The 25,196-nt window shown below is 54.6% G+C and overlaps 1 protein-coding gene across 4 annotated transcripts in view; it reads right to left on the bottom strand.

The window, feature by feature from the left end:
* NSD2 (nuclear receptor binding SET domain protein 2) overlaps positions 1 to 25,196 on the bottom strand; it is a 71,490-nt gene that overhangs the window by 22,208 nt on the left and 24,086 nt on the right. For 3 of the 4 annotated variants that reach the window (XM_061145365.1, XM_061145366.1, XM_061145368.1), the window contains 7 exons: positions 21,806 to 22,430; positions 19,778 to 19,940; positions 11,106 to 11,272; positions 10,122 to 10,604; positions 4,427 to 4,571; positions 2,192 to 2,310; positions 138 to 219 (listed from right to left, as the gene is read on the bottom strand). In XM_061145365.1, coding sequence (XP_061001348.1) covers positions 138 to 219; positions 2,192 to 2,310; positions 4,427 to 4,571; positions 10,122 to 10,604; positions 11,106 to 11,272; positions 19,778 to 19,940; positions 21,806 to 22,402 — 1,756 coding nt within the window. In that variant the 5' untranslated portion in view covers positions 22,403 to 22,430. Of the gene's footprint in view, positions 1 to 137; positions 220 to 2,191; positions 2,311 to 4,426; positions 4,572 to 10,121; positions 10,605 to 11,105; positions 11,273 to 19,777; positions 19,941 to 21,805; positions 22,431 to 25,196 lie in introns of those variants that run through there. The other variant, XM_061145367.1, reaches the window with a different exon arrangement.

Raw genomic sequence — 25,196 nt, 5'->3', positions numbered from 1 at the left:
CTCCTTCCAGCTCAGCCTCCAAGCCTGGCCTCCCGCTCACCCGCCGTCCCTGCCCCCAGGGAGGCTCCCTGAGGACAGGGCTGGCGCTGCATCCCCAGCCCAGCCGGGGGGCCTGGCAGCAGTGCTGACCACATTACCTGCCTGGCTCTTCAGCGAGGACGCTGCCTCAAGGGCCTTGCAAGAGTTCGTGCGGGCTGTTTTGTCAGTGATCATCTCTCTCTGTTACAAAAAAACAAGAAGGAGAGAGGGAAGAAGGAGGGAAGAACAAAGATAAAGCAAAGAAAGAAAGAAAGTCTCCAATGGGAACTAACACAGTGGCTGGAAAGCTGTACCGCAGAAACGCTCCTGTGGACATGTGCTCCGCACACGCATCGTGGCTGCCCACCGACCCCTCTCCATTCACAGGGGCCGATCTCCTGCCCACCCCACCCTACGCACTCGAAGAGCCTCCCGTGGGACCTCCTCGGTGCACTGCCCACCCTGTCTGCGGACTGCAGCAGACTGACTCAGAGGAGCCACCCTCCTACTCGAGGGCAAGCCCGGGATAACTCCACCCTCTCACTGATGGTTTCCGGTTCTGAGACCAGCTCCACATAAAGCTCACACACAGAGACCATCAAAAGACACATTTCACAACGGAATAGCAAAGAAGAATTTTAAGAAGTATCATGAACATGTGTCTAGTGCTCAAATAACAATGTGGTCTGGACAGCACATTGGCACCCCTGCCCCAGGAGGCTGTGGACCCCAGCGGGGACGCGGGCGCAGGGACCCAGCGGCAGGCGCAGCACGCAGCACGCGCCCTGGCCGCCCCAGCGCTCAGGACGCACTGGGGGTGACACACGAGGCGGCTCAGTGAGCTTCGTACAAACCGAGCCAACAGCACCACTCTGTTTAAAGTCACGCAGTACTTCCTGAGCTACTAGTTAGTGAATTTCTATCTAGCTACTTAATATGAATTTTGATATTTCAAAAGTCCGGGGTCACACTTTTTTTTAGGTAAATGACTTATACAAATATTCCAAAGCAACCAGTGTCTGCGTGGTTGCCAGTAAAGGACCACTTCCAAGGCAGCAGCCAGAGGAGACGCTCAGCCCAGGCCCTAGTCACTGGACACGGATGGCTGAGTGCTGGGGTCACCTGGCTCATTAGCTAGCTCACTGCTGGAGCCAGCAAGGGCCCCGGGACAACGTTCTCCGAGCCAAGAGAACCGGGCGGGGCCTGCCTGCTCCTCTGAACTGCAAATACACCTATAAAGAAATAAGACAGATGATGTGGTGGCTACATTTCTGTGCTTGAGCAATACATGGGATTTATTTTCCAGTCTTTGAAATAAAACAATAAAAAGAACAACTTCTCGATTCAGATCAGTGAAAGACAGTTTGGGAAATTCCCTGGCAGTCTGCTAGTTATTCCATGGCAGGGGGCCTAGGTTCAATCTGTGGTCGGGGAGCTAAGATCTCACATCCCACCACGAAAAGACCCCACAAGCCGCACAGCAAAGCCAAAAAAGGACAGTTTAAAGTCACACTCAAAATGATAAATCAGAGTACAACTACCCTGGAAGAACTACCATTAGATAAACACACGCTCAGCCATGACCTCGCTTCGTGACGACCCTACCTGGGTCCCACGACAGAGCACCTGGCATGGCCCGCGTGCTCCTCACGCGCGAGCACCAGCGCCGGACACAGCAGGCCCGGCTCCCTGAGTGCCCGGGCCTCGGTCAGCTCCGCGCTCCTCCAGGCCCCAGGTCGGCCATGCCCTGGACACCACCAGCCCCCGCTGAGCAGGTCCTGGGGCTGCCTTTACATCAGTACCTTGTTGCTGCACCAAACTGGTCTGCACAGCCTGCCTAGTATCCCTGATTGTGTACACAATTACAGGAATTACTAATAAACGGGGTGAGTACATAAAACCTATTTTTAATGGATTTTTCAACTTCTTGTTGAAGACTAACACAGATAGTGGACTATGACGTTCATCTGTCAACTCAGTATTTACACATGGACTAACACAGCCTTCACTGAAGAGTTACTTTAAACATGCGATTTTGCTGACTCAAAAACATCCAGTGTTACCAGTGTTCAGACCTGCTGAATCCCCTGGCAGACAAACACTTGCTCTGCTCAGCGGCCTCCAGGAAGGCGCTCCCCAAGGACACCCCCGCGGCTCAGCCCGGCGTAGCTACCTTCCGCAGGCCGTGCCTGTCGGTCCTCAGCCTCTTCCTGGGGGCCTCCTCAACGTCAGCGTCTTCGCTCAGGTCCTGGGTCCTCTTTGTGTGGTTTCTTTTCTTCCCATTTAAGTTACCTTGGGATGGGGATGGGGAAACCGACGTGAAAACCCTTCCACAAACCACCCTCTAGGGCGCCAAGCAGCCGCCCAGCGCGCTCAGGTGCAGGTCCAGCTGTGACGGGCCCCCCGAAACCCTGCTCGTTTCCGGGCCCAAGGGTCACAAGTGGAGCTCTGGGCACGTCCCACATGGCGAGCAGAAACCCTGATCTCATCCAGAGGCGAGCATCCTGCCATCTGTTACACAGCATAAATGTACCCAGGAATTTGAGAAAATCCTTCACTTACGTTCAAAGACTAGTAGAATTTAAGTCAAACTTAAAAAATATAAACGACCTGCTACTTTTAACACATTTCCTTAAAGAAGCATCTTAAGGAAAACACGTCCATCTGCAAACTAAGCACTTTCTACGCAATTGTGGACAGTGCACATTAGGTGTCCTCAGGGTGACCACCTGACCCGAGACTTAAGGGGTCCAAACAGCACTGACAGAGAGATAAGACGTAGGCTGAGAGTGCAGGTCTAGAGAGAGGGCTGATCTGAGCACGCCGAGGTCTACTCAATGCAAACCCAGGACTTGCATGTGCAGGACTGCATCACAGAGATTCAGGGTTTCCTCCTGGACTGTTCGCCTCCCACCGGCATCCCGTGGGAGGGCACCGTCACCCTCAAGCCCTGCCGGGGCCGCGGGGCACAGTGACCAGAGGCTCAGGTCCCTGCGTCCGGAGGCGCTGCTCAACATGAAGGCCCGGCAGTGTGCGCGGAGAGCCACGCCGGCGTCACCAGCGCTGGACCCAGACCGGCTGAACCGCCCAGAGCAGCCTTCGCCGAGCTCTGGGCCCGCACAACGCCGGGTGGCCTCAGGGAACACCGGGAGAGGCTGCAGAGCCGTGGCTGGTGGGGCCACCGAGCTGCTGCCTGATGGGAACCAGCAAGGGCCAAGGTTGGCCTGAGCTGCCAGGACCCCTCAGCATCTGCACGCCAGGCAAAGAACCCCCAGGGTGGTGAAGTCACTGTCCTTCCCTATCAAGGGAGGCGCTCCCCTTGCCAGGGCATCTCTCACGGAAACAAGCAGGAGGGGCACCTGTGAACCCAGCACCGACAGGATGGGACAGCGGGCACCGCGCCTGGCCGAGCATCCTGGGCGTCGGCCCTGCAGGAGAGCTCGAGGCCAGCAGGGCAAACACACTGGACATCCCGGGGGCAGGGACCGCACCTGCCCATTACTCAGACGGTCCTTGGTGACACAGCGGATATTCAGGTCACACTCACCCCTCCGGGGTGAGGAGACTCTGGCTTCAGTAAAGCCCACCTATTCTTAAATCAGCAGTCACTGGAAAGGAACACTTTCCTAGATTTACGCACTGATGAACTGTTTAGTAAATGTCTGCCTTTTAAAAAAAATACACAAATCCTAAACATCCTGCTATTCTGAATTGTAGCATTTGCAACCAACTCTGCACACACGAGCAAAGTTTACTACTGGTGTCATTGGACGGTGCTGTGGGGTCTAGAGCCCGCCAACCAGGGTGGGGTCACTGGGGCACACGGGCGAGCGGCCCTCTCCTCCTGAGCTGGCCTCTGGCCCCCACGTGCACGCCCTGCACCTGGCTTCTCCAAAGCGCCTCAGGAACGAGCCTCAAGAGACGTAGGCTTCTTCTGTATTTCAACTGACACCCGAACATGCCACTTATATCCATATCAGGGGTGTCCGTCCCCAGCGTGGGCGTCCAGCACGCAGATGGCATGCCTGATGCAGCACACGTGTCCCCAGGCTCCGTATGAATCCTCCCTCCTCTTACAAGGGCCCAGGGTGAAGGGACACTTTGCTTTTTCACAGTGACAACCAGAAGCTGCCCACACCCACCACCAGGCCATGGCCAGCCTCCTCACCTGGTGAGCTCCCAAGCCCACAGCCCTGCCCCAGGAATGTGGTGGGCAGGCGCAGCCCCCACCAGGAGGCCTGACCCTGGCCCATCAGGCGCGCCTCTGGCCCTAGAGGCCACGTGGGCTGCCTGCCTCCCTCACATGCCCACTGCGCGACTCCGGCGACAACGCGCTCGGGTGGCTTTCTCGTGACCGCGGTGCGCTGGGCAGACCCAGCAGAGGACGTGGGCACAGAGGCGCCATTACCAGAGTCTTCTTCGGACTGGGGCGGAGCCACGAGCGCAAACTTGGTGTGATAGCGCGCCTTCTGCTTCTCATTGAGCATGTTCCACTGCGACGCGAGCAGCTCTTCGATCTCCTCGGCAGATGCATCCGGGTGCTCAGCAACCACCTGCGGGCACAGCAGGGGGCGGTAGGAAGGCGCCACGGGCACACTCACCTCCATGCCCTGGAACCGCGTCCCAGAAAAGCTCCAAAGGAAAGCGGTGTCTAATGATGTCGTAACTCACTGAAATCAGGCCTGGTGGAAATAACTCAACTGTATCTGTATAAATGCAGGACATGATAAATGATGAAAGACAAGACAGTACACATTCCCAAAATCAGTCAATCACGGGTACCTTACGACTTCCCAGGCACCCTGGAGAAGCCGGCAGCAGGAAACGCCCCTCTGGCCAGCATGCTCGCTGTAGCAGCACCAACCCTCATGCTCCCAGGTACGCGCCTGGAGGGTGGCGAGCAGGCCAAGGGGCCGTGCTCCCTGGGCGCAGGGTCGCAGAGCGCTCTGGGGACCCCTTTCCCATGGTGACCAGCAGGGCCTGCTGCCCCGTGAGGAGGACTGGGGCAGGCGGGGCCACGGCCACGGCCCCTCCACCCCAGGGGCGCCGCTCTGCTCTCCCGAGGTTCCGTGCGTGTCTGCGCGCCCCAGCCTGAGGATCACCGACAGAAGAGCAAGGCCGCACGCTGCGGCCACAGAGCAGCCCCAGCCCACCCGGTACTGACGGCTCAGGAGCCAAGAACTGACTCTACACTGTTAAATGCCGAAACTAGCCAGGGCATCCCGGGCAGGCCAACGGTCAGGCCTTGCTGTAGGTCAGTGAAGCAATGACCACTCACTCTGCCCACGGGCTCACCAGGACGCCACCCAGCACAGCTGGCACAGGGGCGACAGGTATCGGTCGGGCTGGTCCCAGTCCGCTCCCCCCGTCGCCCTGCACCCCTCTCATTGCAAGGGGGCCTGGCCATGGGAGAAGGGGTCACCACTCCAACCTCACCGAACATAGTTGCTCATGAAAATGCACTAGCAATGGGCCTGAAGTGTGGTGTGCGCTCCGCAGTGACCACCGCCTCCTTTAATAAACTACCTTAGACACACGAGAATACGCAAAGCCAGCAGTCAGTCCTGACCTCCCCAGCGAGCCAACCGTGTTGGGCGGGGGTGGGCCAGGTGCAGCGGGACAGAGTCTGGGCACGGGATGAGGAGGGAGCCACTGAGCAGAGCCCGGCCTGGGGCCAGATGCCCACGGGGAAGAGGCGGGCAGGGAAGGCAGCCACCCGGAGCTGGGAAGGTAGCGGTCGTCCCAGAGGAAGACTTCCACAGCCTGGTCAAGATCAAGTTCAGCGGGAACAGCCTCCAGAAGATGCTTCAGGAAGGGCTCAACTATACCCTGATGGACATGGGGAACCGAAGGGCTGCTGACAAGCTCGCTGGGAGGCGGCACCACCAGCGTCAACACCCCCATCCCAGTCTCCTCCCAGGCCCCCTCTGCCCCCGGAGCCCTACCCTCTCTGCTCCCCCAGAGCTTCCAGAGGGAGGAGGGGTGCCCCCCGTGAGAGTCTCAGGCCGGGAAGCCTCCCTGAGGGTCTCATCCCCGTAGCCAGGCGGCCCCTCAGCCCCTGAGACAGTGTTTACCCACCCAGCCCACCCGCCCTCCTGCCCTCTGAGGCTCCTGCCCGAGCACGTCCCCCGCACCGCAGAGGCCAGTGGGCAGCGTCAGGGTGCCCCTCCCGGTGGCGCCAGCCCCCTGCTGCCTGGGTCCCTTCACAGTTACAGAAACCTTCCCCTCCTTGGAAAAAGGAAACATGGAAAGCCAGGTACTCACAAGCCCACAGCGCAACTTGAGACTCCAGAAGGAGGCTCTCCCTCTGCACACATGTGCCCTGAGAGCCTCCTGAGTACAGGGCGGGGAAGGCCTCCGCCCGGCCCAGGGGCCACCTGCTGGGGGGCTGGCCTCCTGCTGTGATGACACCCGCCCCCCCACACCCCCAGCTACTGGAGAGGCCACCCGGTGCGGGACAGAGGCCCCGTGGCCGCAGATGTGGCACCTTGAGGAGGGCTCCCAGCCCCAGGCCAGTCCTCAGGTGACGCAGCCCCACCAAGTCGACATCTTAAAGCGACCTCACGAGAGACGCTGAGGCAGAACCGCCACGCTGTGCAAACCACAGCCTCTGAGATCATCAACGCAGGTGGTTGTTTTAGGCCACTGAGCTTTGAGGTGACCCAAACAGGAACCCAATACAAATGTACATCCAAAGAACTGAGACTAAACACTGCCACCCTCTAAAGGAGCTGTAAAAATCAGGGTCAGATAAAGTGGGAAAAGATCCTTTAAAAATCAGAAACTGTGTTGAAAACACCTGCCAGTAAAGCTGCTCCTGGGGACTCGGCCGGTGGTCCGGAGGCTCAGAACTCGGGGGCTCAGTCCCTGGTCTGGGCGCTGAGGTCCCGCAGGCCAGCTAAGCCCAAGCACCACTACTGAGCGTGCGCCATAGCCAGAGACGCCTACATACCGCAACTGAGGCCCCGCACAGCCAACAACAGGTGAGCCACTGACACGACGTGCTAGGCTAACCCAGCGGGAGGCCTGCAGACCACATGCGGGCACCGCTTGGCTGCTGGGGGTCGTGCCCCCGCCCTGGTCCCTGCAGGGGCCTCTGCCCCATGGACCCGCATCCTGCACGCTCCTCTCCCTTGCCTCAGGGGGAGCTGGACGTGGGGGGAGTCCTCAGCCTGGGAGCTGGACCCCAGGAGGAGCCAGGGCGGCGTGGCCAATCTAAGCCTGCTTGGACGAAGACTAACGAGCAAAGCGTGTGACAAAGAACTCAAGCCACTGCCAGAAGCATGGCGCTCGTCTTCATGTGCAAGAAGAGAGTTGGAAACTGATTTTTAAAAACAGGCAGCAAGTGGTGACCAGATGTCCTCAACGGGCACAGTCTTCTACCTAGTGAGTCCAGAAAAGGAGACTCCATCCACTCCATCCCTCCAGGGCCGGCCACCGATTCAGTAACAACCAAACAAAAACCACCCTGGGGTGCACGGCCACTCTCCATAGGAAAAGAGCACCTAGAAAAGCCAGATCATTCTACAGGCTGGAGTCAGCAGTTTCCTGCATTCAAGACCAGTGTCACTTACTACGGAGCCAGCACAACACACCTGCAAACAGGCAAACACCATCCCGACAGCACCAGACCCTCAGACCAGCCCAGCCCCGCACCCAGCAGGAGGGCGGGCCTGTGGGCCCCAGCCCACAAGGCCAGGGCCAGGCGGGCGTCTGGAGTGAGCGTGCGCTGGGGTGCTCACAGCAACGCTCTGGCGGGAAGCTCAGACAGAGAGGCGCACTGAGCCTCAGGGCTCTGGGCTCTGGGCACAGCCCCTCAGCACCGGTTGCATGGTCGGCCTGCCTGCTCTTGGCACGTACCTTAGTGCTAGGAGGGTTGACTAAGAGCAATCTGGGTCCCCACAGCAAAAAGGGCATCCTCCGGAAAGCGGCCTGAGGTCTCGCTCATGAACTCGGATGAGTGAGATTCTAGGGAGATGCAGGTGGGGAACCGGCGCGAGCCTGGCTGACGGGCAGGGCTGTCACGGCAGCATTGCCTGGCACCTGAGCAGGCACGGGCCTGGATACGCCCAGCCTCTGTGGACCGGCGCGGGAGGCAAGGAGGCACAGGCTGGCAGCAGGCGAGCGTGCTACACTTTCACTCTTGTCGTGATGGGATCTGAGGGTCCCTATCCTGGAAGTGGAGTGAGGCCACCTTCATGATTGTCTGAGCAATGCCGCAGGAGACCACCGCCTGCTGGGCCTTACCAGAACACCTTACAGCTCTGAACACCGTGCGAGGGTGAAATTTCTCCAGGGCAAATCCCTAGGGCTGAAATTGTAAGACAAAAAGAATGTGCATCTTCAGTTTCACTAGATATTGCCAAATTTCTCTTTAAGCTAGATGTAAGGAATGCCCCTTCACAGCCTTGCATGTGGATTCCCACCGCAGCCTCGGCCCTTGGTCACAGAAGTGCTGGCCGTGCGGTGACCATGACGTGTGGATCGCCCCGGCCCAGGCTCAGCAGCCACTCTGTGCTCACTGGCACCCAGGGTCTTCTGGGACCTGCTCTTCTCAAAGCCTCTCCTCTTCCTCCTCCAGGACTATCCTGAGCTCTGCACACGGAGCTCTCGTTTCACTTTAACAACGTTCCTTCACGGTCTGTGAACTGTTTGGCTGAAGCAGCCCTCCCTCTCCTACACTGACAGAACTCTCCTCCTGGAGCTGCTGAATTCTGAAGTCAGCAGTGTGGGCCAGCGCCCGTCCTGAGCTGCAGAGCCACTGTTTGCATAAGAGCTTCCTCTGTGCAGGGCGAGTCCTCGGGCTGAGCTTCCCTTCCAACATGGCTATGCTAGCATCTGCTTAAAAGGCAGAGACATTCCTGCTGAGAGCTTCCCGGGAGCACACCGGACTTAGAGTTAACAGAGGGGGATGACAACTCTAGCTTCAGAATAGTGAACCCTCCTATTACTCTCTACTGAGGTCTGCTGCAACATCAGTGGCTTTTCTCCAAAGTCACAGCTGCTCTGTCACCTTCCCTCCTCGTAGCCTCACAGCCACGTGGCGCCCCGGCCCCTGCGCTGGCTGCCCCGTGTCAGCCGCTCCCCGGGCTGGGCTCTGCCGCGGGGCCCCTCCTGCTGACACCAGTGACGGCACCTGCCTTGCTCATGACTCGAGAGAGGACGCTTCTGAAGTCTCCTCAACCACCACGATGCTAACAGCTTCTGAAAGTCACCCCTCAGCAGACAGAAGGACGTTCCCTTCTACTCCTGCCTGCTAACTTTGTATCAAAAAGCAATCACTACTAAGGACCTCCCCAGTGGTCCAGGGGTGAGGACTCGATGCTCCCACTGCCGACCACTCAGGCTCAATCCCTGGTCACAGAACTAAGACCACGGAAGCCACACGGCGTGACCAGAAGAAAGCAATGACTTTTATCAAATGTTTTTCTCCACCTACTGAGATGATTATTTAATCTACAATGACGAATCACAACAGGCTTTCTAACATCACATCTGCCTTGCAATCCTGAGAAAAGTCCCAACAACCCACTCATTTCGAGTAACAGCAAAGAACCAAAATGCCGGTCTGAGCCCTTAAAGAGGACTCAAGACTTGACGATATCCAAATAAGCTCGGTCCACTCTATGAAAACGATTAAGAAAACTAGACAAATGTTTAGCTGCTGACACCATGCCGCCCTTCACATACCACGGCAGCAGGTGCCTGACATGCCCAGGCCCATGGCAGCATCAGGTTCCGTAAATCCAACCCTGTACCACCTCCTTGAGGCTTCTGAGCTGCCTCCTGGAGAAGGCGCCAACCTGGGCTGGAGGTCAGGATAAGGCCAAGCTTCTAGCAAAGAGCAGCCCACCTCCCGCTGTCCCTGGACCTTCCCACCATAGTTGGGAGGAATATTCTAGAGCACAAAGGCAAGGATCTCTGCCCCCCAAGGGTCGCACTGGCTTCCCCCTAACGACAGTTGCCCCTGAGACCCGCATGTACAGGAGGCACAGTACGGCCGGGCCGACAGCGCTGGGGGCCGGGGCCGGGCGCTGTGAGGACCGGCCTCACGGGCAGACCCCCGCACAAAGCACAAGCCCTCAGAGCGTCCCCACACCGACCTCGTCCCGGTGCTTCTGACAGAAGACCAGGAACTGGGACGCCGCGTCGCCCCTCCTGCTCCTCGGGGTGGGAGCCGTGGCCTTCTTCCTGCCGGGGGGGGACCCCACGCCCCTCCTGGAGTCGGCCTCGGCCGTCTTCTGCGGCGTGGCCCGCCCCGGCCCTGGGTCGCCAGGGAGGTTCTCGGCGGAGCCGGACAGCTTGGCCCTCCGTCTCCTCTTGACGGGTGCGCCCTCCTCCCCCGAGGACTTAGGGCTGTCTGCAGCTTCTTCCCCAGCTCCTGAGGGCTCTGCCGCTTCTCCCAGTGACTCCACAGCCACGCCCGCCTCCTTGGCCACGTGGGGGTTGAGGCGGAGCTGGTCCCCCACGTAGAGGAAGGTGAACTTGGCTCTCCGCTCCTCTACCGCCATGCGCGCGGCGGCCTCAGCCTGAACGAGGCCCATTTCCCACTGGGCCCTCAACTTCCCTGAAATGGGCTTCAACAGCTGCAAAGAAAACATGAGACATGTGTAAGTTTCATCAAACAAACATTAAAAATTAACCTACTTTAAAGGATACTTTTAGAATTTCAGGTAAATTTAGAAATCAAAAACTATAAAAACCAATTAACTTGAAGGTTTTAGAGTTCAGACCAGTATAACTCTACTGTTTCTTTAAACTAGAAATCAACTGCAATTACAATTAATACTTATATATATTATCATGTGTGTGTGTGTGTGTGTGTGTGTGTGTGTGTGTGTGTGTACATAAAGGAAAACAAAACTTAGAAAGACTGCCCCTGGGAGTCATCACGGAGTAAACAGGATAAACCGTGTGTCCACCGAAGCCGCCGTGCTGTGGGACACACGGCACCAGGCAAAGCCAGCAGTGACGGACGTGAGAGGCCATCACACGGATTCAGGCAGCCACAAGTTCAAAGCAAGACACATCATTAAGAATGAAAATAAAAGTTTGGTCTAAAATTGTACTTAAGGAACATCTGTCACCTTAATTTTCTCAGCTTTCGTGGGTGCCTGCTTGGCACTTTCCTGGCATAATTTTTCAAACTGTCCTTCTCCTTCAAAAGCTACAAGGCTCTTCTCAAATATCCAAGCTCTTTCTGGGGCATCACCAAAGAACTGTACGTGATACTGGCGTGCACTCTTTTTCTGACCTAGTTTTTAAAATAAAATGTTAGAACTTGAAAGTTAGAATTTGGGATGAAATTAGGCAAATCTATTAATAATTACTGATATCAAGTTAGGAGCGGCCTTGAAGTCGTTTTACTTGGTACTATTGGACTCTGTTAACCTCAAAATAAATCCTTTTTTTTCCCCCACCACACTCTACAGCAAAAGAGGAAATATGTTTGCAAGACTTAGATAGGGTTCAAAGTCGACCGGGACAGAACGCTGACCAGATTCACTTCTCATCTCCTCCCTTCCAAGAGCCACCGAAGAGGATACTACGTCAGTCAGAGCAGAGACGACACCAGCGAGGGCCGGGCAGCGTGGGTTCCAATCCCAGCACCCCCCACATCAGCTGGGGAGCCAGGCCGCCCTGCCCTCACCACGCTGGGGGGTGGTATGGGGAGGGGGCAGCTCGAGGCCACGGAGTCCCCCCAGATGCTGGAGAAGCCACACCCCCGGTGCAGACGGGGAGCTGGGTGAGGAAAGAAGGGCTGCCCCTGGGGAACCCCGGTCCCTGTCCCCTCACACAGCACGCCGGACACGAGGCAGCAAAGCACACTTCCCGGGGAACCAGCACACCACAGGAAGAACTTCCCACCTTGTCTCTGCCCCAGAAGCTGGAGATTCCCTCAACCAGGCACCACCAGCCAGTCAGCGCCTCTAACACAAGCCAACAGCGCCCCCTACAGGCCGCAGGCAGCTGAGTGCCGTCCACTGGAAGAAGGCCCAGCGCAGGCACCCCAGACCCAGACCCAGAGAACACACAGAATCAACAGTCTCTGCAGGGCCACAGACACCACGCCAGGAGATGACGCCTGACAGAGACGAACTCTAGTCTGCTGTCAGAAGAGGACAACAGAGAGAAAGCGCCATTCGAAATTTAACAATACAACCACGAAAATAAAACTCAAGAAGAAAATTTCGGTGGAAAGGTAGGAAATCTCCCAGAAAGAAGAAAAAAGTTAAAAGTGAAAACACCTACTCTAATAAGAAACCGACAGGATCAATCTGTACAGGAGATGTGAGACCCAAATAGCTGGCCTTCCACAGAGAAAAACAGAGAGACCCATCAGGGAATCACCAAACACAGGGGCACGCATCAGAACCAACCCCTCCCAGCGCTGCACCCAACACCCACGTCCGGGCACACCTTGGGGACAGCCAAGCTGCTGGGGAGGAAGAGACAGCTCCATGTTCGTGAAATGACAAGCAGAACAGCAACTCTGGATGCTCGAAGGAAATGCAATAACACCTTCAAAATGCTGAGAATTATGTTCAACATAAAATTCCACACCCAGCCAACCCGAAAATCGAGTGTGATGATAGCCGCATCCTCCAAACCCAGGAACTCAGAGTGACCCCCCACCCCTTCCTCAGGATGCCAAAAACCACGCTGCAGCAAAAAAGGAGAACTGACCAAGAAAGAGCACAGCGTGGAGCCACAGAAACAATACGGTAACCAGGAAAGCATCTCAGAGTCTCAGGTGCCTGCTGGCCAGAGACAGTGAGGCAGGAGCAAGCGGGGCTCCAGGAGCGCGAGCAAGGGGACAGAGGCCGCACGGAAGGAGACCAGGCGGTGCAGAAGGCGGGTGAAGGAGATCCAAGAAGCAGAAAGGAAGCGGGACTCGAACACAGCGTTCCATTTTTCCCCCCAATCAGAGAAACTCACCACATGATAGGATGAGTTTTAAAGACAGAAGAATAAATACTTGAAAAAACTAAAGCTAAATGGCAGCGAACTATACAATTTCACAAGAAATGCAATAGTTAGCTCCAGAAAAAAGACAAAAGGTTGTACAAGAAATAAAACGCAATTACAGAACACAGCTGAGTTTTTCACTGAATGATATTTACATAGTCAAAATTAAATGAACACTGATGTTTGATGTAATAAAAACAGTGAGTTAATTATATGGGAAGAATGGAAGGGAAAGAAACAGGATATTATTGAAGAGATCAATCTTCATTTACCATAATAGAAAGTCAACAGAAGATATCTAGATGATAAGAGAGTAGCTGAAACCAAAAGAAAATGTTTAAAGAGTTAAAAATAATTACTTCTGGGGAGGACAGGGAACTATTTTTCACTATTAATCTCTCAGGACAATTTGACTTGTTTATAAGTACGTATACTTCTTTGATTTTAAAATAGCTCAGGTTCAAAACTATGTCAAGAGATTTGTGACTTCTTCCATTATTTTAGTATTTCAAAAGACCTTCTCTTGATCATGAAAATGAATATAGATATACGCCATAGCATTTGCATAATTAAGAAAAATATGTTATGGTACATATTTGAACATATAATATGAACACACATAATTTTTTAAAATAAATAGCTAAAGACAGTAAAAATGCTCCTTACATGTCAGCTGGAAAAAAAAGAAAATCAGAGAATATGACAGGCTGATCCCAAGCTTATGAAATTAATTTAACATTTTTAAAGTTCTTTTCTGCTTAGAAATTTCACAACAAACCTAACCCAACTTTCTCTTATTTTTAAGGTTTTTTCTAATCCATCTGAATTTTATTTTGGTCCAAATTGAGAGGTGAATTCCTTACTTTCTTTGACCACCATAATTAACCAACTGTCCCACCACCTGTTAGCAACCCTTCCTCCCTGTGACCTTGGATTTTCATCCTCACGGTTGGAAGGAAAACACTGGTCACTGAGGCCCCACCTACACTCCCTCCTGAGAGAACCTGGCCTCCACCACTAGCTGAGGCACTTTAACGTTGTACTGCACTCGCTTCCTCCCCATCACGGCCCATCAAACACAAGGTGGATCCTGAACCTGAGTGAGACCAAGCAGACCAGAGTCTGCTCCATGGGAAACAAAGAACAATGATGGCCAGGTCCATATTTCCTGCTTCGGTCCCTGGAGGTCACCAGAACCTCAAACCAGGTAAAGTAGAAACTGACAAAATCTCAAATAGAAAAGGGCACATCCACTACCACAGTGGGAAATCCTCACACACCTCTCTTTCTAGTTGACAGAACAAGCAGAAAGGAAAAATCACAGTATCAAGTAACTCCAAAGGTGAGAAAGTCAGATTACGTGTAGTATTTTCAGAAAATGCTGTAATTTAGAAATACAGCAATGAGGGTTCCTTTCCATAACACAGAAAAGGTGAAAATTAAAATCTCCATAACAGAAGAGAAGCTGACTTGATGCCCCAGTATCTAAAGGGAAGACCAGTAGGATCCAGGTGCACCAGGGAGATGGTAACGTTCCCAGGTGCAAAAGAATCCAATCTTCTTCACAGTGTAATACCCAAAACACCACTCATCTCCTGATTCCAACCTAGAGGGTCAGGCCTCAGAGTTGCTGGCTCGTCCATCTGCATGCCCTGGCAGGCAGTCGCCAAGACAAGTTCTGCTGCTACAAATGACAAAAACACTGTTAGATTTGCAAAGGAAATCTGAACTCTAAACAGCTGTGCTCTCTTCCACACATAAGATTCTGCTTCAGTTTTTATAGCTCAAGTGTGGGCTTCCCTGGTGGCTCAGTGGTAAAGAATCCCCCTGCCAACGCAAGAGACACAGGATTGATCCCTGATCTGGGACGATCCCACATGCTGTGCAGGAACTAAGCCCACACACCACGACTGCTGAGCCTGTGCTCGAAAGCCCGGGAACCACGACTGCTGAGCCTCCACTCGAGAGCCCGGGAACCACGACTGCTGAGCCCACACACTGCAACTACTAAAGCCTGTGTGCCCCTAGGCCTGTGCGCCGCAAAGACACCACCGCAATGAGAAGCCCAGATACTGCAATCAGAGAGTAGCTCCCACTCATACCTGGGGAAAAGCCCGAACAGCAAGAAGACCCAGCACCGCCAAAAATAAATAAATAAAATTATCTTTTAAGAAGAGTTTAAATGTGTTGCTACTGATTCAGATTCAAGTACTTCTCTAATCCCAAGTATGATAAGTAAAAAGAAGCACATACACAAAGAGAAAATCCGGGGTGGGAATCAGGGGTAGGGTGAGGGAGTTCCATCTTACAGGAATCAAAAGGCCTCGTTTCCCAAGCCCCTGCTCAGCCAGCTCCACACCCGAAGCCACCCTCCTCCATGCCGTCCTCCTGCAAGGACTCCTGAGCCTCAGGCCCACCATCACAGGTGCCGCAGAGGGAGCGGGGGCAGCATGCCCGCAGACCCACCTCACACTCCATCCTCTGCCTTCCGGGCCTTGGACACAGCCAGAGCCCAGACCTGGGCGTCCACACACCACTCGCTACTAAAAGGACCCAGGCTTCCTCTGAGGAACAGTTGCTTCAAGGACTGGGGCAAAGAAAGTATAAAGGGGGCCCGCAGTGTGGTTCGTGTTTCGCACACATAAGGAAGCGCTCCAAGACAGACAGAGCCAGGGCAGGGGCACACAGCTGGAAGTGACTTCGTGGGCTCCCCGAGGCCACATCTGGAACAATGGGAGTATTAAAGGGAGTGAAGACTGTAACATTCAATACATAAGTAACCTTTTAGAAGGGAGCTCACCTTCAGAAAAGTGCCAGCTCCTTAACCATGAAAAGAGGATAAAAATGGAGAGCTAGCATTCAACGGGCCAATGGGTGCTCAGGGAGGACCAAACCTCAGAGGAAGGTGGTCAGGGAGCCGGGCCCCGAGTGCAGCATGGGTCAGCCAACATGACAGCAGCCAGCCTCCACTGGACACTCTGGTCCAAACCTCCTGGGCGGGGGCCACGGCACAGGCCAGCCCCATGGTCTCACAGGTTCCTCTGACTCCTTCGCTTTCCAAAGGTCATCCCCTTTGCAACTCATCCTGGCTCTCAGCCTTCTGAACTGCTTTCCAAACGCACACTGTCAGTCCTCTGAAGTTGGCCTGTGCTGACCAAGGCTGCCTCCCCTGCAACCCAAGGCAGTTAGTTCCTGGTGAAGCACACTGTTGGACCGAACCTTCCTTCAAGGTCTTCAGTAAAGGGCCAAGTCTGGGCCCCACCTGCGTGGCGCTCGCCTGCCTCTGCGGGCCCGAGTCTGCTCTCACCCGCAGGGGCTGGGGGGCACCCGGACTCAAACTCAGGGTGAAGAAAAGAGCAATTGCATGGCCACACTGGAGCCTCCCGGGAGATCTAAGCAAGGCCCCAAGAGACGAAGGGTCAGTTACTGATGGGCCACTTTCTCACACGCAGGCGAGGTACTGGCCTTGTTCCGGGAGGACTCCCGCTGACAAGTTAGGGTGAAGAGTCAGGATGGGTGCAGCACCCACTCAGCTGAGCTGGCAAAGGGGAATATAGTTATACACAAAAGAGGGAGACAGAGCAGGTGAAACAAAGCATTTAAGGGCTGGCAAGTCTAGGTGAGAGTGGATGACGTCCACAGCACTCACTGTTCCACTCTGAAGTGTGGGCTTGAAAAGCTTCTAAATGGGGAAAAAACAACAACAAACAATAATAAACAAAATGTTTCACATGAAAAACAAGACAGAATCCAAATGTACCCACTTGGCACTGGGAAAGTTGGGGGAATACTTGGCAACATAAACCACTGAAAGTGGGCACAGAATTATTAGATCACCAAACACAAGGATCCTGCTGGGGGATAACTGCTCAAACAGCAATGTTTTCCAGAAAAAGCCCAGAGGTGACCAGGGGAGAGGGGGTAGATAGAATATAAACTCTGGTTTTAAAAGTTAAAAAAAAAGAGGATGATAATATCTGATAGCTCACCAGTCTCTGTGCTAAGATCTTTCCCCAAAAGTAGCGTTATCATCACCTCTGTCTCTCACACTTAGGGAAGATGCCCTAAGAATCTCTGGAGCTTAGCGACACCGAGGAGCAGCTCACTGCCAGCTGGGCCGCCCCCTGGCAGTCGACTCTTCAGTCCGTGCCTCAGCCAGGAGCCACTGCTGCGGTTCCTTAAGCGGAAGCGCAAAAGCACCAAGCCAGAGCACGCACACCAGCGGCGGTGCGTCGGTCTCACTCAGGGAAGCTGCGGTCAGCTCAGTCACTCAATCGTGTCCGACTCTTTGTGACCCCACAGACTGCAGCACGCCAGGCCTCCCTGTCCATCACCAACTTCTGGAGCTTGCTCAAATTCATGTCCATTGAGTCAGTGATGCCATCCAATCATCTCATCCCCTGTCGTCCCCTTCTCCTCCTGCCCTCAATCTTTCCCAGCATCGGGGTCTTTTCCAATGAGTCATACTCACAAAGTCATACATACAAAGTATTAAGAGCTTCAGCTTCAGCATCGGTCCTTCCAATGAGTATTCAGGGTTGATTTCCTGGATAACTGGATACACACTCTGGTCCACACCTCCTGGGCGGGGGCCACGGCACAGGCCAACCCCACAGTCTCACAGGTTCCTCTGACCCCTTCACTTTCCAAAGGTCATGTGAATCCCCTTGCAACTCATCCTGGCTCTCAGCCTTCTGACTGGTTTGATCTCCTTGTAGTCCAAGTAACTCTCAAGAGTCTTCTTCAACACCACAGTTCAAAAGTATCAATTCTTCAGTGACTAGCTTTCTTTATAGTCCAACTCACACATCCGTACATGACTACTGGAAAAACCATAGCTTTGACTAGACAGACCTCTGTTGGTGAAGTAATGTCTCTACTTTTTAATATGCGGTCTAGGTTGGTCATAGCTTTTCTTCCAAGGAGCAGGCGTCTTTTTTTAATTTCATGGCTGCAGTCACCATCTGCAGTGATTTTGGAGCCCAAAAAAATAAAGTCTCTCGCTGCTTCCATTGTTTCCCCATCTATTTGCCATGAAGGGATGAAGCTGCTGTAGACTATAGAAACTACTCAACCCTAAATCGGGGGAATGTGTAATGAACTTAATTAACCCCAGTAGCTGGAACAAAGAGATATGGAAAGACGCCTTCAGTTCTACGGTCTGAGATGTGGGGAGGCTGAAATGAAGCAGAAATCCCAATGCTAAGAAGGACCCCGAGAGGTTGCATTTGACGTGCTCTGCAGACGAGCAGTGTGGAGGTGTGGGGCCTGGACGGCCGCTGCCCGGACCGCCTGGAGCTGGGAGGGGGGCTGCCACCGGGTCAGAAGGCCCACGCCGACCACAGCAGGACAGCCTGGCTTCTGCCTCAACTGGTGCTTCTGTCCTACTCTGACCAAGTCCAGAGGCCTCTGGGGTGCATCCTGGGGCCCCGGAAGCCCCAACAGGGACAACCTGATGCTGACAAGCTGACGAAGCTACACATCCTGTACCGAGTCAGAACCAGAACGGGCCCACAGGCTCCTCCCCAGCCCCGGCGTCCTGCACACCTTCACCACGCACGTGCGCGCCGGCGTCTCGGGATGCAGGAGAGGGCCTCTCATCCCAACCTGTGCCTCCCAGTCTGCCTGCCAGGGGGCACCGCTGCACCCCACTCCCAGCAGCAAGGCCCCGGCAAGGCTCAGGCCTCAGGCCTCTAGCCAGAGGCCAAGAGGGGCACACCAGGCAGGCCCCGCCCTGCCGCCCACGCCGCTGGAGGGCACCGTCACCTGGGCACCAACGCGGCCAGCTCCAACCCTGCATCTCCACACCTCACCTTCCTCACACCAAAGTCAAACTTCACTCTAGAAGAACTGCTTATGAGACTCTTAAATCACCTGATTTCTTTTTTTTCCTCCAAAACCACATGAGATCTTATGTTTCATGAATTGTCCAATTATTATTTAAGCATCTGCTCTAATCTGTATCAATAACACATTACATTCTTAATATGTTCTCTAACTTCTCTGATTTATAACTTAAGTTTCATGACACCAAAGATGATTATCTCTAGTTTTTTTTCCTTTTCCCCACCTAATAAAATAAACTGGGACATTTTTTAAACTAAAATGCAATATAAAATACTAATTTCTGAAAATCATGTGAACATAAGTAATTACTATATATCTAAATAATAATAAATTATCATAAAACCTGAAAAGCAAATGACAAGGTAGAGACCATTCTCCTTTAATACTAATTCAATCAGATAAAGTACATATCTAAGTTGGATATAAAAAAAAAAGTAACGTGTCATGTCTGAATCACTAACTTCAAAGTTGCAAAATGAACCACAAAAAATTTAACAATCCAACCCACCCCCACAAACAAGCCGATTCAAATGCTGTATGAATGGCTAATAGGCACATGAAAAGATGCTCAACATCACTCATCACTAGGGAGATGCAAACCCACACCACAGACAGCAGGCCAGAAGCAGAGGGGGCCGCCAGGGTCTGGGGTGGGGCACTGAGGAGCTGCCACCTCACGGGCACAGAGTTTCGGGTCTACAGAGTGAGCAGAGCTCTGGGCACAGATGGTGGGGACCACTACACGGCAATGTGAATGCATTTCATACACTATCTGAGCACTCGGTTAGGACGCTAAGTCTCATGTCTGCGCATTAAAGCACAATAAAAAAGGGGAATAAAGAACCATAGCAGGGCTGCTGGAGGAAGAGGAAGAAGGAAGCTGGGGGATGAGAACAATCAAGTGCAGAAGACAAAGATGGAAAAGCAGCCCCAAACACGATACCTTTCAGTTTGGTGTAACTGTGCAGGAGCGGGTCAGCAGAGACCATGCACGGCCACCAGGGGTAACCGGACACCTTGGACCACACCAGGTCCCCGACATTGTACTTCAGCAGCTGGTCTTTGTCTCTGCTGCTATTCGGACAGGATTCTCTCTTAGCGGGAATCTGAAAATGAACAAGATATACATCGAGTACCTACCCCTAAATCCAGCTTCCTATCCACAGAAGACCAAGGGTGAGTCAGACCAGAGATTCTATACACACACGTGTACACACACACCTAAAAAGAAGTGTGCTTTCCCTCACGGTTCCCTCACTGCTTTTTAGGTAACAGCCCTGATAGCACTTCATCAAAACTGTTCATCTCCTGCCCTCAGCTAAAAGGTCAGCAAGTACCTGGCATACAGAGGTGCCCAACATTACAAAGGCTTCTGCAGAAATCCAGTTCCTTGGCCTGGTGGGAGGCCTTTAGTGGAGCTTTATTTGCAGGCTGGACAAAAATTCTCATGGAATTCATCCTCTGGCCCTCCACCCCTCTGAGCCCTTATAGACAGTCAGTCCTCGGGAGAGAGGACCCCAGGGGGGCCAGGACACAGGGGCTCAGCAGCAGGCCCAGCCCCACCTCCACCAACCAGGGCCTGGGCTCTCTGAGCCTCAGCCACTGCATCTCAGAACCCAGGCCAGGAGGAGGCTGAAGGCCTGGCAAGAGCAGCGTCCTCGTCAGGGGGCTGAGCACAGTCGAATCGCTGACCTGCTTTGAGCCTCAGTCCCACATGTGTGAATGGAGGAGAGCGTGGTCACCGCGCCTCATCGGGGGGTGAGGGCTGGCACCGAGCAGGCACATCACACACTTCTCAAAGATGCCGGCTCTCAGGCTATTCCACAACATCCCAGTATCACACTCAGCCTCGCCACCACACCCTCAGGACAGGTAGTATTTGTCACCACTCGGAGGGTGAAGTCAGACTCTGAGAGGCAAAAGCAGGTGACTGCCCAAGTCTTAACAAAACCAACCGGCAGCTTATTTCCTATAAAGGAGCATGGACCCACCAGGGGCTTCACGCAGGGCCGCATCAGCCCAAGCCGCCACCACTGGGACTGCGTCAGAGTCGCCCCACGCCCCCGCCCCAGCTCTCAACAGACACTTTTAAACCCTGAAGGTCTTCATTAGTTTCAACTCCTCCAGGGAAATGTCAGTCCTTTTCCGTCTTATCTGTGGGACCATAAACAAGATTCCTCACTATAATTTTACAGTGATTACTCTGGCCTTGGTGAGAAGAAACCCAAGCTGGCCTCAAGCCCCTGCCCCTACTCCTCAAAGTGGGCTTGGAGCTTCGCCTGACCAGCACACAGAGGCCTGCCAGACCCTGTGAATGCAGACCACCAGCCCTCAGGAACAGGGGCACCATAGAGCCCTCTGCAGCTCCTCTGCCAGGGTCAAGGTTCCCGTGTGTCACTGAAGACTTCTGGCATAAACACCATGTTTTCGTCCCACATTCCCACCCCAGCCTTCGAAGCCTGAACACGCATTCATGAGCACTCCAGCACCACACTCTGCGCTGGGCACCGAGAGTGTGCAGGCGGGAGGCACGGCCCATGCTCACTGGGGTGAGCCATCCGCAAGACCCCTGCAAAAGGAGCCCCGGGTGGACAGTGACCAAGGGGAGGCCGGCGGGCCTGCCCCCTCCTCAGACAGCACAGACCAAGGAAGGCCCAAGGGGTCTCCCGCTGACCGCCATTAGGCGGAGAGGAGCTCTGTGAAAACAGGACCGCCTGAAGGCCAAGGGCTCTGGAATGGCCAGGCCCAGATTCAGAACCTCATTCAGTCTTCACAGTTCATCTCCAGGCCTTGGTGCTGCTCAACAGGATGTGAGCGTCCCCGCAGCACAGCCAGGCGCCCAGGCCGAGCACACAGGGCGAGCAGAGAGCAGGCCGCGGGGGCCACGCCCACCTCCTACCGCCTCTCGCACGTCGTCGAGTGTCCTCCGAGGCCCCCTGCCACCCGCCCAGAGCTCCTCACTCACAAATACCTTTTTGTCCGTGGGGCTGGAGACCCTGGGCACCAGGGCGGCCTCCACGAGGCCGTGCTCCAGCAAAGAGCCACACTGCGCACTTCTCTTGCGGCTCCTCCGGGCCTTGTGCTCTGGTCTCTGTCCGTCTGCTTCCGAATGGGACATGGCGGCCGCACCGTCGCCACATATGGAGGACTCAAAGAGAGGTTTCCCATTCATATAGGTTTTAGTGATTTTCAGCTTAATTTCTGGAGAGCCATTTTTGACCGGGGTAGTGTGAGGTGGGGTCCCAAGTCCCTTCACTTCCTGGGATTCAAAACGCAGTTTGGCATCGTGAGCACCGGGCTCTCCATTAAAGACGCGGGAGGTGAGGTCTTTTAGCCTCTCGGCCGGGATGAATGGCAGCGCGTCATGGCCGTTGAACTTCTGCACGACCCCGTCCTGCAGGCCGGCGGAGAGCTGGGCTTTGCTCAGGAACACGGAGCACTCTCGGCTCACGTCGCAGCTCGGGGGCTTTCCATTGGCACCGCCCAGAACTTCCGGGGCCTGCTTCATCTTCACGCACTTCACCACCTTCGGAGCAGAGAGAGGGCTTTTCCTGACGCTGAATTCCATTCAGCCTAGGCGCCTCCGTCTCAGAACACTGCAGCATTAGAAAAAGAGGAGAAAAGAAACATCTTAATTTCAAACCTAAGATGAGTACGCCAATGGAGCTGTCTATACATTTGGGGAGTTTCGGGGATTTTGAGGCAATTTATGGTGTTTGCTGTGATTTCGGTCCCAACAGGCAGTTCTAATATCACAGAAATGACAGGAGTCACAAAACAACAAAGTGAAAGGATATAGGACTGGGTTTTCGTGGCAGAACACAAAAGTCAGGCGAGGAAAGGAAGTCACGCCACTGCCCCCAGAGCCCTCGGGAAACGGAGGCTGTCCCCTCCACCTGCCGCCACGACAGCACCCAAGGCGGCCGGTGAAAAGCCAGGCCCGGGCAGAGGACAAGAGGGAGGACCTGAGACACAGCTGGAAGCAGAGCCGGGCAGGGGCTCCGGGCCCACCCACAGCCACTGGGCAGCAAAGCTTAAGCCCAGACGGCCGGGCAAGGCGCAGCAGGCTCCCTACCATCCGCCTGGCCCATGCTGACCACAGGGACGAGGAGGGGGCGCAACGTCAAGGACACTCAGTTCTCCTTGGACGGGGCACGCCAAGCATGGCCCACGGCACCCAGGGCCAGCTGTGCTGCCTGAGGCCAACGGGTGGAGAGGCTTCCCCGGGAGCAGCAGCCTGTCACTAGGGACACCCAGTGAAAGCAGCTCACAGGGAACAGGCAGGCGCCCACTCCGCTGGGAAGAGTTCCCCCAGACCACCAGGAGCACACCACGACGGCAGCAAGGAGGCCCTCCGAGATGAGCTACCGGGGAGAGCAGGGCGCCGAGACTGAGTGCCCCCATCGGGGTGCCTGCGACGGACAGCACTGCACCGGAGCTCAGCCCTGTCACCCCGAGGGACCGCCACACGGGGACACCCCTGGGGGCTGCGCGTGCAGCCGGGCCAGCTCTGTGGGAGCCGGGCAGTGGGGGACCGCCCCCACCGACAGCCAATGCAAACGAGCACACACCGGGACGGTCCGCCGGGACCCACAAGGGGCTTCTAAGGCAAATCTGAGTGGGTTCCCAGCCCCGCTCACATCAGACTAGCTGGACAAAAAGAGTCGCCGACGACCTCAAGGCACAGGAGCACACATGTGGCCGCTGGGGCCATGGCGGGCACAGCGCAGGTGGCGGGCACACACAGACCCGCCCAGCCCCAGGCCACACAGCCCGCGCACAGGCCCGCACGCCCACTGCCCGGGACTCTGTACTCTCACTCTTGGGAGCCTGGGTTCAATCCCTAGTCAGGGAACTAAGATCTTATAAGTCGTGCAGTGAGGGCATTCCCCCCACCGAAAACAAAAAAAGAAAAGATCAAAACCCCAAAGAAATACCACCTCACACAGCACCTATGAGGATGGCTACCCACTATCAAAACACAGAAAGCAGGGCCTGGGGGGAGCCCTGTGCACTGGGGGTGGGACAGGAAGGAAAACAGCGGGGCTTCCTCAGAGAATCCAAAGGACCCAGCAAGCCCACCCAACACACACTCCAGGGCACAGAAGGCAGGGATGCGGGGGTATCGGAGCCCCATGTCCATCCACAGAGCGAGGCGTGCTGAAGCCTCGGACAGGAAGGGGAGGCGGACACCTGCCATGGCAGGACCTTGAGGGCCTTACGGAGTGCAGTCAGCCAGTCACAAGAGACTAACAAACACTGCGTGGCTGCATTCTCGTGCGTAATCGAATCCACAGACAGAACGTAGGAAGGCGGACACCAGGATCTGAGGGAGGGGAGATCAGGGAGGTGGTGTTTTACCAGGGGCAAAGTTCCAGGTTCACAAGATGAAACACTTCTGGTGGCGATGGCTGCAACACTGTGCATGTACTTAACACCCTGAACTGCACGTTTAAACATGGTTAAGAGGGGGGACTTCCCTGTGGTCCAGCGGCCAAGACTCCATACTCCCAATGCAGAGGACCTGGGTTCGATCCCTGGTCAGGGAACTAGATTCCACACACTGCAACTAAGAGTTCTTGTGCTACAACTAAAAGATCACGCATGCCTCAACTAAGACCCAGGACAGCCAAATAATTTTTTCAAATGGTTAAGATGGTAAATGTTACGTGTATTTTAACACAACTGAAAGAAAAAGTCTACTCTTAGGAAGAACATAATGGGAAAAAAACAGTGTCTCCAGCGCATCACTCGCAATATCCAGGATAAAACCAGGTGTGCTCATCTCCTGTGAAGGTACTAAAATTGCAACTAGCTGTTAAAAACCATCAAAATGACGATGCTGGAACCCACCAAAAAAAGATACCCAACGTCCAAAGACAAAGAAGCAACCATAGCAAGACGGCAGGGGGAACGCATTCAGGATAAAATCAAACACTACAAGCGCTGGGTGGGTGACCCACAGACTGGATAAGAACACCAAAGGGCGTGAGCACTGCTGTGAAGGCTCTGGGCCCCACGTCAGGCTTCCTGTTGGGGATCCAACAAAGGGGCTGGGCATCCAGCCTTGAGGGCCAGCAGAATTTGATTATAGGTCTTCCAGAGGACTGGGGGAACCAGAGACTCCACCAGTTCAGTTCAGTCGCTCAGAAGTGTCCGACTCTTTGCAACCCCATGGACTGCAGCACGCCAGGCCTCCGTATCCATCACCAACTCCTGGAGCTTCTTCAAACTCACGTCCATCGAGTCGGTGATGCCATCCAACCATCTCATCCTCTGCTGTCCCCTTCTCCTCCCGCCTTCAATCTTTCCCAGCATCAGGGTTTTTTCAGATGAGTCAGTTCTTCGCATCAGGTGGCCAA

This window comes from Dama dama, chromosome 6, assembly GCF_033118175.1.
Source record: "Dama dama isolate Ldn47 chromosome 6, ASM3311817v1, whole genome shotgun sequence".
Classification (NCBI taxonomy): domain Eukaryota; kingdom Metazoa; phylum Chordata; class Mammalia; order Artiodactyla; family Cervidae; genus Dama; species Dama dama.
This window is presented reverse-complemented; position numbering and strand designations above follow the sequence as displayed.